This window comes from Eschrichtius robustus, chromosome 19 (genome assembly GCF_028021215.1).
Source record: "Eschrichtius robustus isolate mEscRob2 chromosome 19, mEscRob2.pri, whole genome shotgun sequence".
Classification (NCBI taxonomy): Eukaryota; Metazoa; Chordata; class Mammalia; order Artiodactyla; family Eschrichtiidae; genus Eschrichtius; species Eschrichtius robustus.
The window spans coordinates 1,711,873-1,726,781 of record NC_090842.1 but is presented as its reverse complement, the minus strand read 5'-3'; the positions used below and the strand labels follow the sequence as shown (position 1 = coordinate 1,726,781).

At 63.6% G+C, this 14,909-nt stretch overlaps 1 protein-coding gene across 1 annotated transcript in view; it reads left to right on the top strand.

Moving 5' to 3' along the window:
* Positions 1–8,726: 8,726 nt before the first annotated feature.
* Positions 8,727–14,909, top strand: part of ZFPM1 (zinc finger protein, FOG family member 1) — a 68,537-nt gene continuing 62,354 nt past the window's right edge. Inside the window, exon 1 of the mRNA XM_068529145.1 lies at positions 8,727–8,796. Coding sequence (XP_068385246.1) covers positions 8,757–8,796 — 40 coding nt within the window. The 5' untranslated portion in view covers positions 8,727–8,756. The remainder of the gene's footprint in view (positions 8,797–14,909) is intronic.

The window sequence follows — 14,909 nt, the reverse complement described above, 5'->3', positions numbered from 1 at the left end:
CGGCCCCCCGACCGCCCTACGCACTCCCCCTGTCCTGCCAGGCGCCAACCCTGCCATTCCTTCCGCCAGGGACGCCCTGCCCTGTCCTCTCTCTCGGTCTCAGCCGCTCCCACCGAGTCCCCACGCCCAGGTTGGCTGCCTCCATTTCCACGCCTACCGTGGGCCGGGAACAAGCCAGCGGCTTACGAAGTGGTGCGGGCTGGGAGTTGCGCTTTCGGTGGGTGGAGCTGGAGCTGCGTTGGGGAAAGGCTATCTGGGGACGTGGTGGCGGACACCCATGAGCCAACTGGGTCCACGGCACTGGGTTCCCCCCCATCGGCTCACCACGCCTCGGGCGGCCTGGGGCCGGCATCCGCATCCCCAGAAACGTGACGGGGCATCCAGGCCCTGCCCCAGACTGTGAATCCGGGGCTGGGGCGAGCCGGGCGCTCTGCGCCCTCGGGCGCCAAGGCTCACCACGTCGGGGACCCCCGCGGCTCTAGTCTTCTCAGGGCTGGACGCGGGCGAAATCCACCCTCCTGGACCCTGAGCCCACCCCGCAGCCGCGAGCCCCGTGGCATGGACAGAGCCAACCTGGCCAGCAGGTGGCAGCATTCGCCGGCTCGGCGGGGACGGGGACTGGCAGCTTGGCTGACGGGCCTCAGTGGGCACCGGCCTCCAAGCCCCACACACACACACATCACAGGTACACTGGGCACCCCCGTCCTCACCGACGGGCCCAGAGACACACACTCACGGCACACGGGGGTGCACTCCTCCACGGCTTCACACACACACACCCACACGCAACCACGTGGGTGACTCTGGGCACATCTGTGGGACCCAATCCTCGAGGCGTCCGGGGTGGGCATCCCGAAGGGCCCCATGTGAGCCGAGGGAGTGGGCCGGACAGGGTGGGAGAGGGTCCAGGTGGGTATAGCCCTGTGCAGGGGCCACGGCTCCCTGATCCCCTGAGAAAGCTGAGAAGCGGAGCCCAGACCCCACTGCCCTCGCTGGCCTCGGGCAGAGACCCCTGGGCCTGGCTCCCCCATCTAGGAGGCCAGAGTGCCCCTCACCCCCGAGACTGCAGGGTCCCCCGGGGCTGCCCTGCACTGGGCAGGGGGCAGGGGCGACTGAGGGTCAGCTGCAAGGTCACATGAACGTTGTATCGTACAACTGCACCCCCCCAGGTCCCAAAGCCTGACCCCGACGACCCCTCGGGCCCCCGCCTGGAGACGGGGCAGGAGAGAAGATGGTGCCTGGGACCAGGTAAGGAGGGCCAGGTGGAGGGGACGGGCGGGGGAAGCGGGTGGGGGTCTGCCAGAACCCGGTGGGCAGGGCAGCAGGAGGGAGAGGGCTGGTGGTGGAGCGGGCAGGCCGGGCTCCATCCCCAGGCCCCGTAAGGGGGAGGCTTGCCCGCGTGGCTAGAGGGCACATCCGCCAGGAACCTGCTGGAGAATGTCATGAAAGTGGGCTTTGCTAGGCTCAGAGAATCCGGTCTCCCAGGGAGAGTGTGTAGACGGCCACGCTCACGCAGGCGGGAGAATCCGCATGTACAGGGTCCCACAGAGAAGGCCTCAGAGGTGCCAAGGGGCCTCCAGGGAAGGGCTGGCTCCTCGTCACCAGGGTCCATCCAAGCACCTCCCATGCGGGGACAGGAGTTGGAGGCCGTGGGTCCTGTCCACGTCACCTGCGAACGTGCCGCGGGTGGGCTCTAGAGTTGAGCCTGAGGCTGCATCTCCCCGGACCCCATGTCTCTGCCTGTCTGGTGGGTGGGCAGTTGGCCTGAGGTCCCGCTGCTGTGGCCATGCCGAGCCTTTGGGGCATTGCTACCTTCCGCCCTCCTGGGAGCTCAAGGCCACAGCCCCTTCCCACAGGGTAATGTCTGCCTTGCTGACCGGCTGGCATGGCCTTGTGGGCTGCAACTCAAGGCCACCGGCCTCCTCCCCGGAGCCCCCGGCGGAGAGAGGATGCAGATGGCTCTCCCGGGGCCCAGGGTTTAGCTGGGCCTGAACACACCGCACCTCGGTCTCAGCTGCCGAGAGACCCAGGACCGTTGCTGGGGCCCAGGCAGGAGGGCGACCACCAGGGACCAGAGACATCAGGCCCATCACCAGCCCCTCTGGGGCCTTTTTTTTTTTCTCTATAAACTTATGTATTTGTTTTTTTTTGGCTGCATCGGGTCTTCGTTGCTGCGCGCAGGCTTTCTCTAGTTGCGGCGAGCGGGGGCTGCTCTTCGTTGTGGTGCGTGGGCTTCTCATTGTGGTGGCTTCTCTTGTTGCGGAGCACGGGCTCTAGGCGCGCAGGCTTCAGTAGTTGTGGCGCACGGGCTCTAGAGCGCAGGCTCAGTAGATGTGGCGCACGGGTTTAGTTGCTCTGTGGCATGTGGGATCTTCCCGGACCAGGGCTCGAACCCGTGTCCCCTGCATTGGCAGGCGGATTCTTAACCACTGTGCCACCAGGGAAGTCCCTTCCTGCCTATTTAAATGGGCCCGACAATCACCGAAAACCCTTCCAGCCCTGACACTCGGGGCTCCCTCCGAGGCCTAAGTGCTGGGGCTCACTGGCTTTGTCCGGACCCTGTCCCCTCGCTGCCCACTTGGCTCCCTCCCTCCCCTCCCCTCCTTGAGGTCTTTGCTCAGATGGCACCTCTTCTCTGTGGCCTCCCTAACCACCTGCCAAGATGGCAGCTGCACCCCCATTGCCCCAGGCCCCAGCCTGCTGTATTTAACAGCACGTTTGACCTGATGTGCCCCACGGCCCACTCCTTAGTCCTGGCTGTTGTCCTGCCGCTGGACCCTGAGTGACGCGTCCTGTGTGTTGTTCACAGTTGTACCTCCAGTGCCTAGTGTGGGAGCACAATCCACGTCTGTGGGGGGAGGGGGGAAGGGGGGAAGGGGAGGGGGAGGGGGAAGGAAGGAAGGAGGGCGAACGAGGAAGTGTGCGCTTCCTATCTGGTGATGTAACCCACGTGACCCCCGCTCTCTTCATTGGGATATAGTCCAGATAATATTTCCTGTCTGCGCCTGGCTGGTAAATGGGCCACACCTGGACAGCTGCATGAAGGGGTGGATCTCACTAATACCTGAGGACAGTTTCCAGGCAAGAACCTTTGTGTCCCGGGGTCTCAGAGGGTGCAGCTTGTTAGAGATGCTGGTTTCAGAGAGGAACGCTGAGCCCGGAGGAGTCCAGCCTCATTCCCCTCCTCTCTGCTCCCCCAAGATGTCTGAGGGGTGGGCGGTGGAGATCAGACAGGGAACCACCTGAGCCCATCTCCCAGGCCAGAGCCAGTCCCAGCCACCACAGGGGCAGCCCGGGCAGCAGCCCACCCCCCCCGTACACCCTCCCCTCCCCGCAGGGTGGCCCAGGCGGCATCTAGTTGTCACTGGCATCGCCCGACTTCTCCCCTGCTCCTCCTGCAGCCGCCTCGGATCCCCAACTTAATTTATTTTGACAGCCTCGCTGCCATTTGACCTCCCTATGGAGTCACGTGGTGCTTAGAACTCATTATACCCCCTTGAAACAGGAAGTTAATTAAACCCTTCACAGAGCCGGTGTTGACAAGCATCGGTGAGGGCCCCTGGCACAGCTGCCCAGTGGCTCCAGGGCCTTGGGCTGACCAGCAGCGGAGGGAGCGAGGCCTGGGCCCCCTTCCCCCCAAAGCAGCCACCAGGGCCCATTCTGCAGCAGCAGGCGCGGATTTCCTAGGGAGACTCAGCTCTGCTGCTCACCTGCTGTGCGGCCTTGGGGGAGTGACTTCACTTCTCTGAGCCTCAGTTTCCTTGTCTGGCAAATGGGAATTCTAACCGTCCCTTCTTCAGAGAGCTGTTGTGAGCAGATGGTGCTCAGCATGGGCCCTGGCACTGAGGAACCGTCCACAGCTCACTCATACCACTGCAAGCGTAAGGTAACAGCGTGCTGAGTACCACAGAAAAGGCACCTGGCCCCTGCAAGCTGGACCAGAGAGGAGCGGCCTAATGTGGTCTGGAAGCAGTCAGGACCTCCCTGAGGAAGGGTGAAGGGGCCAGGCAGTGGGAGGGAAGGGTGCACCGGGTGGCAGGAACAGCTTGTGCAAAGGCCCTGTGGCCACAGGCCACCGGGACCCACATTCAGGGAGGGTCAGAGGAGAAGGTAAGAGTGGGGCAGGGCAGGCCCTGAGGTTATCACATTCGCTTAGTGGAAGGCCCCGCTGGCTTCAGCCTGTAGTGGGCCAGGAGTGGCTCTGGGGATCCAGCAGCGGTCAGGGTGGTAGGTAAGGGAAGCTTGGAGCGGGGGTTGGGCTGACAACAGTGTCCCCACAGGGCCTCTCAGAGCTATAAGAAGGTGAAGTCAGGGACACTGGGGGCACAGTCAGGCAGAAAGAGGGCTCACGGTGTGGCCTGGCCGTCAGAGGCCCCTCACCTGACCTGGGCTCGGGACGCGATCCCCCACAGTCTGTCCAGCCCCCCCAGCCTGTGCACCTGCTCCTCCCTCAGCTGAGAACGCCCTTCTGCCACCACTCTCTCCTGAACAGTCTTCATCCTTCAGTGTCCAGCTTAAGTGTCTAGAACATTCTGTGGTTCCCTTGGTCATCACCTAGCAACCAGTGCAGAGCCTGGGACGTGGGTGGCACCACAATCAGCCCCCTCCCCACCGGCAGCCACTGCCCGGCCCCGGGCAGTCCTCCTGGGTCGGGGCAGCAGGGAGCATGCCCATCAGCAGAGCCAGGCCCACGGTTGCCAACCCACAGGGCAGAGGGCAGCGGTGGAGCAGACGTGAGCCCAGAGCCACAGGAGCCCTGAGGGTCATGCCCCCCGCCCCCACTTACAGATGAGGAAGCCAAGGACTTAATTGCTTAAGGACTTGCTCAGGGTCACAGCCTCCAATGTGGCAGAGCCAAGATTCAAATCCAGTTCTCCTGGGGCCCAGCCAGGGTTAAGAACCCGGGCTCTGGAGTGCGACTGCCTGGGGTCACAGGAAGTGCCACCACTTCTGAGCTGTAGGGCCACTCTGAACCTCAGAGTCTTCATCACCACCACGACAGCCTTGGAAGCTGTGTCCTAGGCCCAGCTCTGCCACTTTCTGCCTGGGTGACCACCAGAGGGTTGCACAAGGACATCATGAGAGACCATGAACCAGCCCAAAAGAAGGGCTCGGAAAAGGCTGGTGATGCCGATAATGACATCGCCCCTAGAGCCATCCCCAGGAGACTTCCCTAGGCCCAGACAACCTTGGAGCCTTCCCGAGAGGCCTCCAGACTATTAGACCTTGAAATCCAGCAAAGCAGGAAACATCCAGGCCGTGGTCAGGGCAGCCCAGCTCCACGCCAAGCCCTTCTCAGCTCCATAGTGGGTGTTGCCAACCCCCAAGTGGACTGAATGCAGTTCTGTTTTCTCCACCAGTGATGTTTGGATGTGAATCTTGGCAGTCCCACAGGGGATGCAGGTGGCCGGATGGAACCCTCTCCCATCTGAGCAGGGACCCCTGCAAAACCCCACGGAGATGGTACCTCCTCCAGTTAGCCTTCCTTGATTTCCCCAGGCAGAGGCAGTCGCTCCTGCTCTGGGCTGAGCCGGGCCTGCCTTTCCACAGCATTTCTTGCTCCTCTTTCCTCAGTTTATCATCCTTATCAACAGACCTCCCCTGAGGGTGTAGTGGCCTGTGTGAGCGAGGTCCTGTGACACCGCCATTGGTCACGAGCAAGCTGGAGTTTCCTCATCTGTACGGTGGCGGTAATAATATCCCCGTGCAGGGCAGACAGAGGGGGCAAAGCATGGAAGCAAAGTGCCCCAGAAACAGCACGGGCCTGGGTCAGGGCTGTCATGGCGTGTTTTTTTGTTTGTTTGTTTTTTATAAATTTATTTTTAATTTTCGGTGCGTTGGGTCTCCGTTGCTGCGCGCAGGGCTTCTCTGGTTGCGGAGAGCGGGGGCTACTCTTCGTTGCGTTGCGCGGCCTTCTCATCGCGGTGGCTTCTTTTGTTGCGGAGCATGGGCTCTAGGCGCGCAGGCTTCAGTAGTTGCGGCTCGCGGGCTCAGGAGTTGTGGCGCATGGGCTTAGTTGCTCCGCAGCATGTGGGATCTTACCAGACCAGGGCTCGAACCCGAGTCCCCTGCATTTGCAGGCGGATTCTTAACCACTGCACCACCAGGGAAGTCCCCTGTCATGGCGTTTGATGGGCACTTGACCCGCGCAGGTGCACAGAGCCCTGCACTTGGTTTAAGGCTCTTCTGTTGCTGCCCGGAAATTCTTAATTTTTGAACAAGGGGCCCCACATTTTCATTTTCCACTGAGCCCTGAGAATGATTTAGTGGATCCTGGTCAGCAGGACCTGCCTCTGCCTCTAAGTCCCTGGGCAACTGGGGTGTGTCTCTCCTCTCAGAGCCTGAAGTGGCCAAAGTCCTGCCACTCTTTTCCTCCTGCACCCTAGACAGACATCACTAATTGATCGTGGTTCTCCTTCACCTGCTGACCCTCAGAACCCTCCTCAACACAGACCTCCAGGCATTCCAGCAGTACCAACCTGGGCGTCACTTGCTATGCATGGAGCCTCAAGCCCAGCACAGGTCCAGCCCGTGGCCGCCTCCTCCAGGAATCCCCCTGACTGCCTGACTGTGAGGTTCCCATCCTGTAAAGAGGCCCTCTTTTGGGAAGGCAGCAGGCCCAATGAGAAACCCAGACAGGTGGGGCCCCTTGTCCAGTTGACAAACATGTGGGAGCCCTGGGCCGAGTGAACCAGCCATCCATGAGCCCCATGCTCCCCAGAGGAGGGGTGCAGCACCGGGTAACTCTAGGAAGGCTGTACCCCTTGGCCCTGGACAGGGGGTGGGAAGAGCTGGTGACCACATGACCCCAGACAGGTCTCTTGGCCTCCCGGCCCTAGTGTTCTTGTCTGTCCAGTGGCAGTGGCTGGTCCTGGGGTAGACCTCAACCTTCTGCCCTGCCTGCCAATCTCCTGCCCTCCTGGGAGCAGCAGTAGGGCAGGGGAGAGTGCCCAGGTTCTGGGGGCAACCTTTTCCTCTTCCGTGGGGCAGGGGCAAAGGTAACAGGAGTCAGAATGAGGGGGGTCTCACAGGCAGAGTACTCAGTACCTAGCCAGCCTCCACATGTGACAGTTGTGATGATTATCTGCCATCAGGTGGGTGGGCCCAGCTTTCTGGACAGGCATCCAGGTGTCCTGTTTGCAAAGGTCTTCCCATTAGCCCCTGGGCCCTGCTCACTTCCTATTTCTTGTGAATATGGGGGGTGGGGGCAGGCACCAAATGCAGGCCAAGAATGTTAAAAGAATACACTTGAGCCCCCAGGGACAACTCTAATGGTGTATGACTTTGAGCCTCCCTGGAAAATGGGGGGCCTCTGGGATCCCATGAACATATCCCAAAGAACAGAAGGCTCGGTCTCCATGGCCATGGCTGGAACAGGCAGTACTGACCTCGCTCCCTTCTGACTGTTCCAGGCGGGGAGGGGGCTTGGGGGTTCGCTCAGCCCTCGGAAGGGCCTTCTTCTCGGGCCTCCAGCAGGGGCGCCCTGAAGAGGCACGGCCGGGGGAGGAGAGGCCCAGAGGGGCAACGCCTGGGGGCTGCTGGGGAGCAGGCACAGGCCGCTGGCTTCTACGCCACCCCTCCCCCCGACTTCCAGCCATATCTGAGCCCAAGAGAGGAGGACCCGAAGTCCCCCACTCTCCACTTGGGGCTGCAGCCACCGGAGGTGGCGAACCCCAGGGATGCCGCTTCCACCGCAGTCTTGGGCAGAAGCCGCACCCTGCCAGAGCCGGCTCCAAACCCCAAATCTGGTCCAAGGCAATGTGGGGCGTCAAGGCCTCGGGCTTCCTGACCCTGCCCTCACTGTCCCCCATCCCGCGGGCCGAGGAGGGTGGTCGCAGAGCCCAGAGGTTCTGGGCGGGACCGAGGCCCTGGAGGCGGAGTTACAGGGCGGGAGGCGGAGTCATGGGCGGTGGAGGTCGGAGCCATGGCTTTGGGGCGTGGTCTGGGCGGGGCTTCGGTGTCCAGGGACCGAACCAGGTCAGGTCAGGCTGGGGGCGGAGCTGCAGCTGTGCCGGTGGGGGCGGGTCCAGAGAGGTCTGGAGCCCGGCCGGACGCGGGGCGGCGGGGTGCCTTGGGTCGCCGAGTCTGAGCCGGGTCAGGGGACAAAGCGGCAGGGCCGAAGGAGTAGTCGAGGAGGCCACAGGTCTACCCAGGGTCGGGGGTGGGTTCAGCTCTCTGGGGGCGGGGCCAGAAGGCGGGGCGGGGCCATTGCGGCGAGGAAGCAGGGCCAGTCCAGGGGCGGGCCAGGGCGGCGGGGCGGGGCGGGGCCAGGGCCGCGAGGTAACAAGATCCGCCCCGGGGCGGGCCAACTCTGTGCAGGCGGGGCGAGGCCGCGGCGCTGGGGGCGGGGCCATCGGTGGGGGCGGGCCCGGAGGCGCGGCGCCGTGACGCTGACGCCCCTCCCGCACGCCCCGAGCTCCCGGGCCGAGGCCGCCCGGTTCGCCGCGCGCTGCCCGCAGGTTCCATTGAGAAGAGCCGAGCGGCGGCGGCGGCGTCTGCGCTGAGGCGGAGGAGCCGGCAGCAGCCCGCCGCCCGCCGGCCCCGGCGCTCCGCGCGGCCGCACAGCAGGGCCGAGCCTCCGGCCTCCGCAGCGGCGCCGGGCCGGACGCGGCGGGCTGGGGGCGCGGGCCGGGGCGGCCGCGGAGCCCAGGGGCCGGGGGCATGAGCCGCCCCGCGGCCCCGCCGCGCCCCCGCCGCCCGCCGCCGCCCGCCAGGGGCTAGAGGCGGCCGCCACGAGGGCGCGCGGCGCCGGAGACATGTCCAGGAGGAAACAGAGCAACCCCCGGCAGATTAAGCGTGAGTCAAACTTTGCCCGCCGGCCTAGACCCCCGCCGGTCCGCTCCCGGTCCGCCCCGCTCTGCCCGCGGCGCCCGCGACCTTCACCCCACGCCGCGCCCCCCGCGCTGTGTGCCAAGCGCGCCGTAATCTAATCTCCGCTGGCGGGCCGGTCCCCCGCGTCTCGTCACCGGCACCGGGGGTCCCGCCTGGTGGGGGTGTCCGCCCAGAGGGCCGGAACGGGGTTGCTGGGGGCGCGGCCACCTCGCGGCCTGCCCCTCCCCCGCATCCCCCGAGATGGTGCGGCGATAAGGCGGCCCGATCTGGGCTCAGATAAAGTTTAAAATATTCCATTCTGCAAGTCCCATCCTGATAAGATCGCTCTGTCGGGACGGGCTGAAATTGTGATCTTATCTCGCGCGGTTGACTCTCCCAGGCTTTGTATCTAGAGGGAGAAAGAGAGAGACCTGGGAGGGAGAGGGGGCACCCGGGGCGCGTGGAAGTGCACGGCCAAGTGGCGGAGACCCGCCGGCGCCCACCCCCACTCCCGCTGTCTTGCAGAGCCGCCTGGCTTGGGGGGTGGAGGTGTAGCTACCGCAGCCCACGCGCTGGGCTCCAGCCCTGTCTCTGGGTCTCGAACTCGAGCCTTCCCTGTCCGGGGACAGCCTCCTGGAGGTCCTCCCCTCCCTGTGTCCCAGCCAGGACTGCAGGGGCGCTGTGCGCTGGGTGGCTTGCGGTCACACACACCCTCTAGCCGAGGGGCTGCTCCTAGTCGGGGAGGGGTCTCCTGGGACTCAGTCCTGGGCCAGGGTCGCCTCCGCACGCGTCCAAGTGTCTCACCCGTCTGGCCCTCAGGCCACTCCCCCGGTGGGGGAGGGGGGCAGGCAGCTGCTGTGTCCACACTGATGATGCCCCCCCCCCCCGAGATAAGAGCGCCCCGTACTCTTGGGGCCACTCGGCTGCCTGAGCAGGGAGAGAGAGGGCAGTGCACAGGAAGCACGGCTCCCCACCCCACGCCAATAATAACTTCGCGCCTCTGCTGCCAGGGCCAGAGTGCGGGGCCACATCTCCCCAGCCAGACCAGCAGGTCGTTGGGGCTGCCCAGGAGGCAAAGAGGGGGCCAGACCACTGCCCAGCCCCATGTTCCCCAGCACTGCCTCTTCTGTCCACATGACCATTGCCACCAGAACCCTGTGTGCATGCTCTTGGGGGAGTGTCTACTCCCGAGGTCCCAGAGAGGGGGAAGGCAAGCATGAATCCGGGTTCCCGTAACCCGACTCCTCAATGTGCAAGCGGGACCTGTTTTCCGAAAGTCGCCTTCTATCAAGTCAACTCAAGTATTAAAACCACCCACAGGTCCCGATCTGCGCTGGTTCTCTGGTTTCTTTTTCCCCTCCTCCCCTGTGCGCCTCTGTTCGGTCTGTTCTCGTGTGTGCGTGTGTATGTGTTTCATCGTGATGAGAAATGCAGATAGCGCGGGCAGGGAGATCGCAGGTTGGAAGCCGATCGCCAGAGCCGATAAGGCCCAAAGCGGAGTGAGCGCCCGGGCTCAGCTGGGTCGACCGAGCGGTGCATGTTGGGGACAGGGACCAAAGCGGGCGCGAGAGCGAGCCCCCGCTGTCCACCTTCAGCGCGCCCGGGAACCGGGCTGGGGAGGGGGCCGGCCCTGGGAGGCGGGGCCGGGGCACCCTCCCTTCAGCCCGCGGCCCCGGGCGCCTCCTCACCCTGGCAGATCTTGGCGCGTTAAGATGCGAGCGCAGATTGTCACCAAGCGGCGGCGCCCGCACGCCCGCCCTCTGCCCGCGGCTGTGCGTAGGGCCCTGGCGGCTGTGTGCCCGCCGCTCTGGCCTCACCTGCGACCAGGCCGCGGGTGTGGAGGGGAGGGGCCCGAGCGCTTGGGGCCGCCGCCCCCCCCCGGGCCCCCACCAAAGCCGGGGCGCAGCTGCCCGCGCCTCTGTGCGCCTTTTGTTCTGCGCAGAGATAGATGTGCCGCGCTGATAAGGCGCACAACCGATGGCGGCGGCGATAGGCGCTCCCATTTATTAACTTCAAACGTGGGAGCGGGGGAGGGCGAGGCGGGAGCGCGGCCTTGGCCGGCCAGATGGCTGCGACGATAGGCCGGGCCGCGCTGGCGGGGAGTGCGGGGCGGAGCGCAGCTCGGGACCCCCGGCGCCCTGGCCCGCCGAGGTTTCCTCCCGCCCGGGTCGATGTGAGCTCAGATAAGCGCCGGGCCGGTCGGCCGGATGGCGATCTCCCAAAGCGATAAGAGCCCTTATCTATGGCCACCAGGCCCCGCCGGGTTCGAGGCAACAACAGCGTGGGGGCGTCGCGGCTGGGGCGAGTGGGGGGCCTCCGACCTGCCGGGGAGGGGTGGAGGGGCGTGCGTGCCTGGGTCCGTTTGGGCGAGTTTTCATCCCAAACACACTTCATTGCCAGGAAGTTGATCCTCCCCCTGCGGGTGGTACAGTCCGTCAAAATGAAAGAAAACTGACTTTGCACCGGCCAGGAGCGGGGAGGAGGGGAGGGAGGACACCCAGCCCTGATTCTTATTAGATGGTGTGAGATAGCCAGAGTCAGGGTTGTCACCTCCAGAAGGAGAGAGGGTGTTTTCCCCCTTGAATCAAGTTGGGGTTGGTGTTCTTCCTGGCAAGTGGTAAGTGTAACCTGCTTGGAGTTTTCTTGAAAAAAGAATCAAAGTGGCTTCTGCTGCTGAGCTGAGGTTGGGGGGAACACAGTGTGCTGGCATCTTTTTGAGCAGGTCCCCCAAATCAGAAGGGCATGTCTGCTCAGACCTGCCTTGATCCACTCAGCAGGTCTTCACTGAGCATTTGCTGAATGCAAGTACTGGGTCTTAGCCACTGCCCTGGGGAGCCAGGGGAGGGGTGAGCTGACCAGGGGCTGGCTGAGAGCAGTGCGGAAAACAGGGAGGTGGGGGCGGGTGGGGGCAGATGGGGCACTGCCTGCAAGGGGGGACCTCCAGCGGGGGTCAGGAAGAGGCCAGCTGTTGGGGGTGCCTCCAGGGACAGTGGGCTAGCCTCAGTTTCCAACTCTGGACATTGGAGGCAGGAACAAGCCCCCAGGTCAGACTGGGGATGCTGAGGGGACCACAGAGCCCTTTTGCAGTGGGAGGGCCCCTGGGGACCATGGCTCCAGATGCCAAGTGGAAATCGAGGCCAGCCAGGCAAGGGGCTCCCGGAAGAAGTCCCAGCCCTAACAGCTGCTCCATTGCAGATGGAGGTGTTTTTCACACGTTCTCAGAGCTTGATTAAGCAAATTATTGGTGGCCACAGGATGACTCATTCACTCCGAGCTTTAAGCCACCTTCCCGCTCTCCCCAGCAGCCGGACGCCCACCTGGAGGCTGACAGTGCCGTCTGGTGAGGGCCAGTTCCGGAGAGAGACTGGGTTGGGCCGGAAGGGGGATGAGGTGGTCTTTGAGTTTTTATGAACTTGAGAGGGATTATCTGCACAGAGCGATGCGCCTCCCCCTTCCAGGTGTGGGAGGCTCCTGGGAATCTGCCTGGTTCCCAGGGGTCACCTTGCAGTACCCACCACCCCACTGTGATGGCAGAGAAGCAAGGAAAGATGGGGCTTTGGCAACCCGGCTGCCTGTAACTCGAGCCCCATGAGCAGGTGGCTGTGCCTTCCGCAGCCTCAGTTTCCCCTCTCTGGAAATCAGGTGTGACCTTGCCTGCCAACCGAGGGGTGGACGGGCACCGTGGCTGCCCTCAGCTGGCCTCCGCCCCCTCCTCAGAGCCCTGGGGGCATGGGGGCCAAGCTACAGTGAGCCAGGGACCAGGGCCTTAGAGATGCAGGGACTGGCTCCCAGCCCCCATTCCCTGAACCTGGCCTTGAGCAGAGCTCTGGTGGGCAGCGGCTGGGGCCCCCGAGCTCTCAGGCCCTGAGGCTGGGCCTTCACGCTGGTTTTCCTGCATTCTTGGGCCTGAGGGAAGACAGACGGCTCATTTGCTTGTTAGATAGTAATAATGATATCAATAGTAGCTAATACTCACGGGGCTTACTCTGTGCCAGGCCATGTGTTATCTTAAGGCAGGTCCTGTTCTTACCGTTTACATCTTGGGGAAACCGAAGCACAGAGAAGTTAAGTTTCTCACCCAAGAAAGTGACAGCCAGAGTTGGAAGGCAGGCAGTCTGGCCCTGCTGCGAACATCACGCTGCTTTCCCACAGTCTCTTGCCTTTGTCTGCCTCTGGGCTTCCCCAGCCTCAGTCTCCACACCTGTGAAATGGGCCTCTGGGAGCACAGGTGCCCAGGGGTCTTTCCCCAGCCCTGCCCTTGCCAAGTCTCCTGTGACCTCCTTCCTGAGATGTTTCTGCGCAGGGTAGGAGGGTGGGGTCCCAGGAGGCTTCGTCCAGCCCTGCCAGGGCCCTGAGCCCCAGTCTCATCCCGCCCACCTAGCCAGCCCCTCCCCAGAGGTCACTGGGAGCCCAGCATGGCACCAGCACCGCCAGGGATTTAAATGGGTCAGTTGGGGAAGAAAGGAGGAGGGAACACGATGCCATTAATTGTACCCCTTATCTCCTGTTTCTATGCCAACCAGACGTTCCTGGGGCTTGCCGGGCTCGGGAATAACACTCCCGGGCGGACTATCTGCCATCGACAGGCCCTCTCCTGGAGGCAGCTGTTGCGTCGCCAGCCGCTGTCGCCAACCCCGTAGCCCCGGGCCCGGGTACCTGGCTGGGCTCCTGCCACCGGCCCCCATACCCTTGGATCTTCCTGGCGCTGCCCCATGGCCCCTGTCCCCATTTCACGGACGGGGAGACTGAGGCCGCCATCACACGTTCACTCTCTGGACCTCGCCTGCTGTTCCCTACCCAGGCAGGAGTGGCCTGGACCGAGAGGGTTGCAGGAGAGGGGGCAGCAACACCTGCAGAGTCGGCCCTGTGCCTCCATGTCCTCGGCTTTGGCAGCAGGAGGCGGATGGCCCCGTGGGTAAGGGCTCAGCTGCCTTCAGGCTGCAGTGCATGTGTCCCTGTGAGGAGGGGAGAGCAGGCTCCCGTCAGGGCTGCCCCCTCACCAGGGCCTGGGTTCAAGCCGAGACTTGGAGGATTTCTCTCTGGCTTCTTTCAGCCCCTTCCAGCCTCAGTGCCTTTGCCTCGGTTTCCCCATCTGCAGAATGGGGGTGCTGACACTGGTGGTCCCTGAGCACAGCTGTGAGCACGGACGGGAAATACACATCTTCTCAGACAGCTGCCAGCATCCCCATCCTCCTCCTCGTCCTCGTCCTCAACAATATCTTTGTGGTCCATCGGTCAAGTTAGATCTGTGGTTTCCAGCTTATCTGTGATGGACAAATCCCTTTTCCCAAGCTGTCCCCAGAGAGTAAAACACATGCAAGGACCCTGCCTAGGAAGTGGGCCCCGCAACCTACCCCCCTCCCGTCACTCCTCTTCGTGGCTGGCCTTCGCCTCCAGCCATTCCAGCTACAGCTTGCCAGGCAGGTGCCCGGGCTGTGCAAACTGCGCACGTTGCTTGCCCTCTCCAGGCTGCGGTTTCCTCGTCAGAGAGGAGGGGCTGCACTGGGGAGTTGTCAGTGATGTTCCTCTGTCCCCCACCCACCCCTCACCTCCCCGCCTGAGCTCTGGATGGGTTTGGACCAAGCCAGCCCAGAGTTGAGGGGCTGTGGGGTCGGGCAGCCCAGTGAGAGGACCCCAGGACCTCCTGTGTTCCTGTGCCCATTTCACAGAGGAGGAGCTGGAGGCCTGGAAAGGAACGGCGGCTTGCCGAGGGTCCCCAGGCAGCATCAGTGTGGGTGGCCCCTCTCTGCCTCAGTTTGCCCACTGGTTCAATGGGCACATCCCAGTCCAGTGCCCCATTTTGCAAATGAGGTTTTGAAGACATCAGGAGGCTGGGACTAGAGTCCTGCCTCCAGGCAAGGAGGCGATGAGGGCGGTCTGGGTCTGAGAGAGGCCTGCCCTCCCCCCCCAGCCCCCCAACTTTCAACTCCAGCACCACAGCCCCCAGCTGAGTGGCCTCAGGGAGCGTCTCCCTGTTTTCTCATCTGTAGAACGGGGGTGACACGTGACACGGCATCTACCCCAGAGGCTGTGTCCGGTGCTCACGCAGGGCTGGGACACAGAAGGTGATGAGCAGGGCACACCTGGGATCCCAGGTG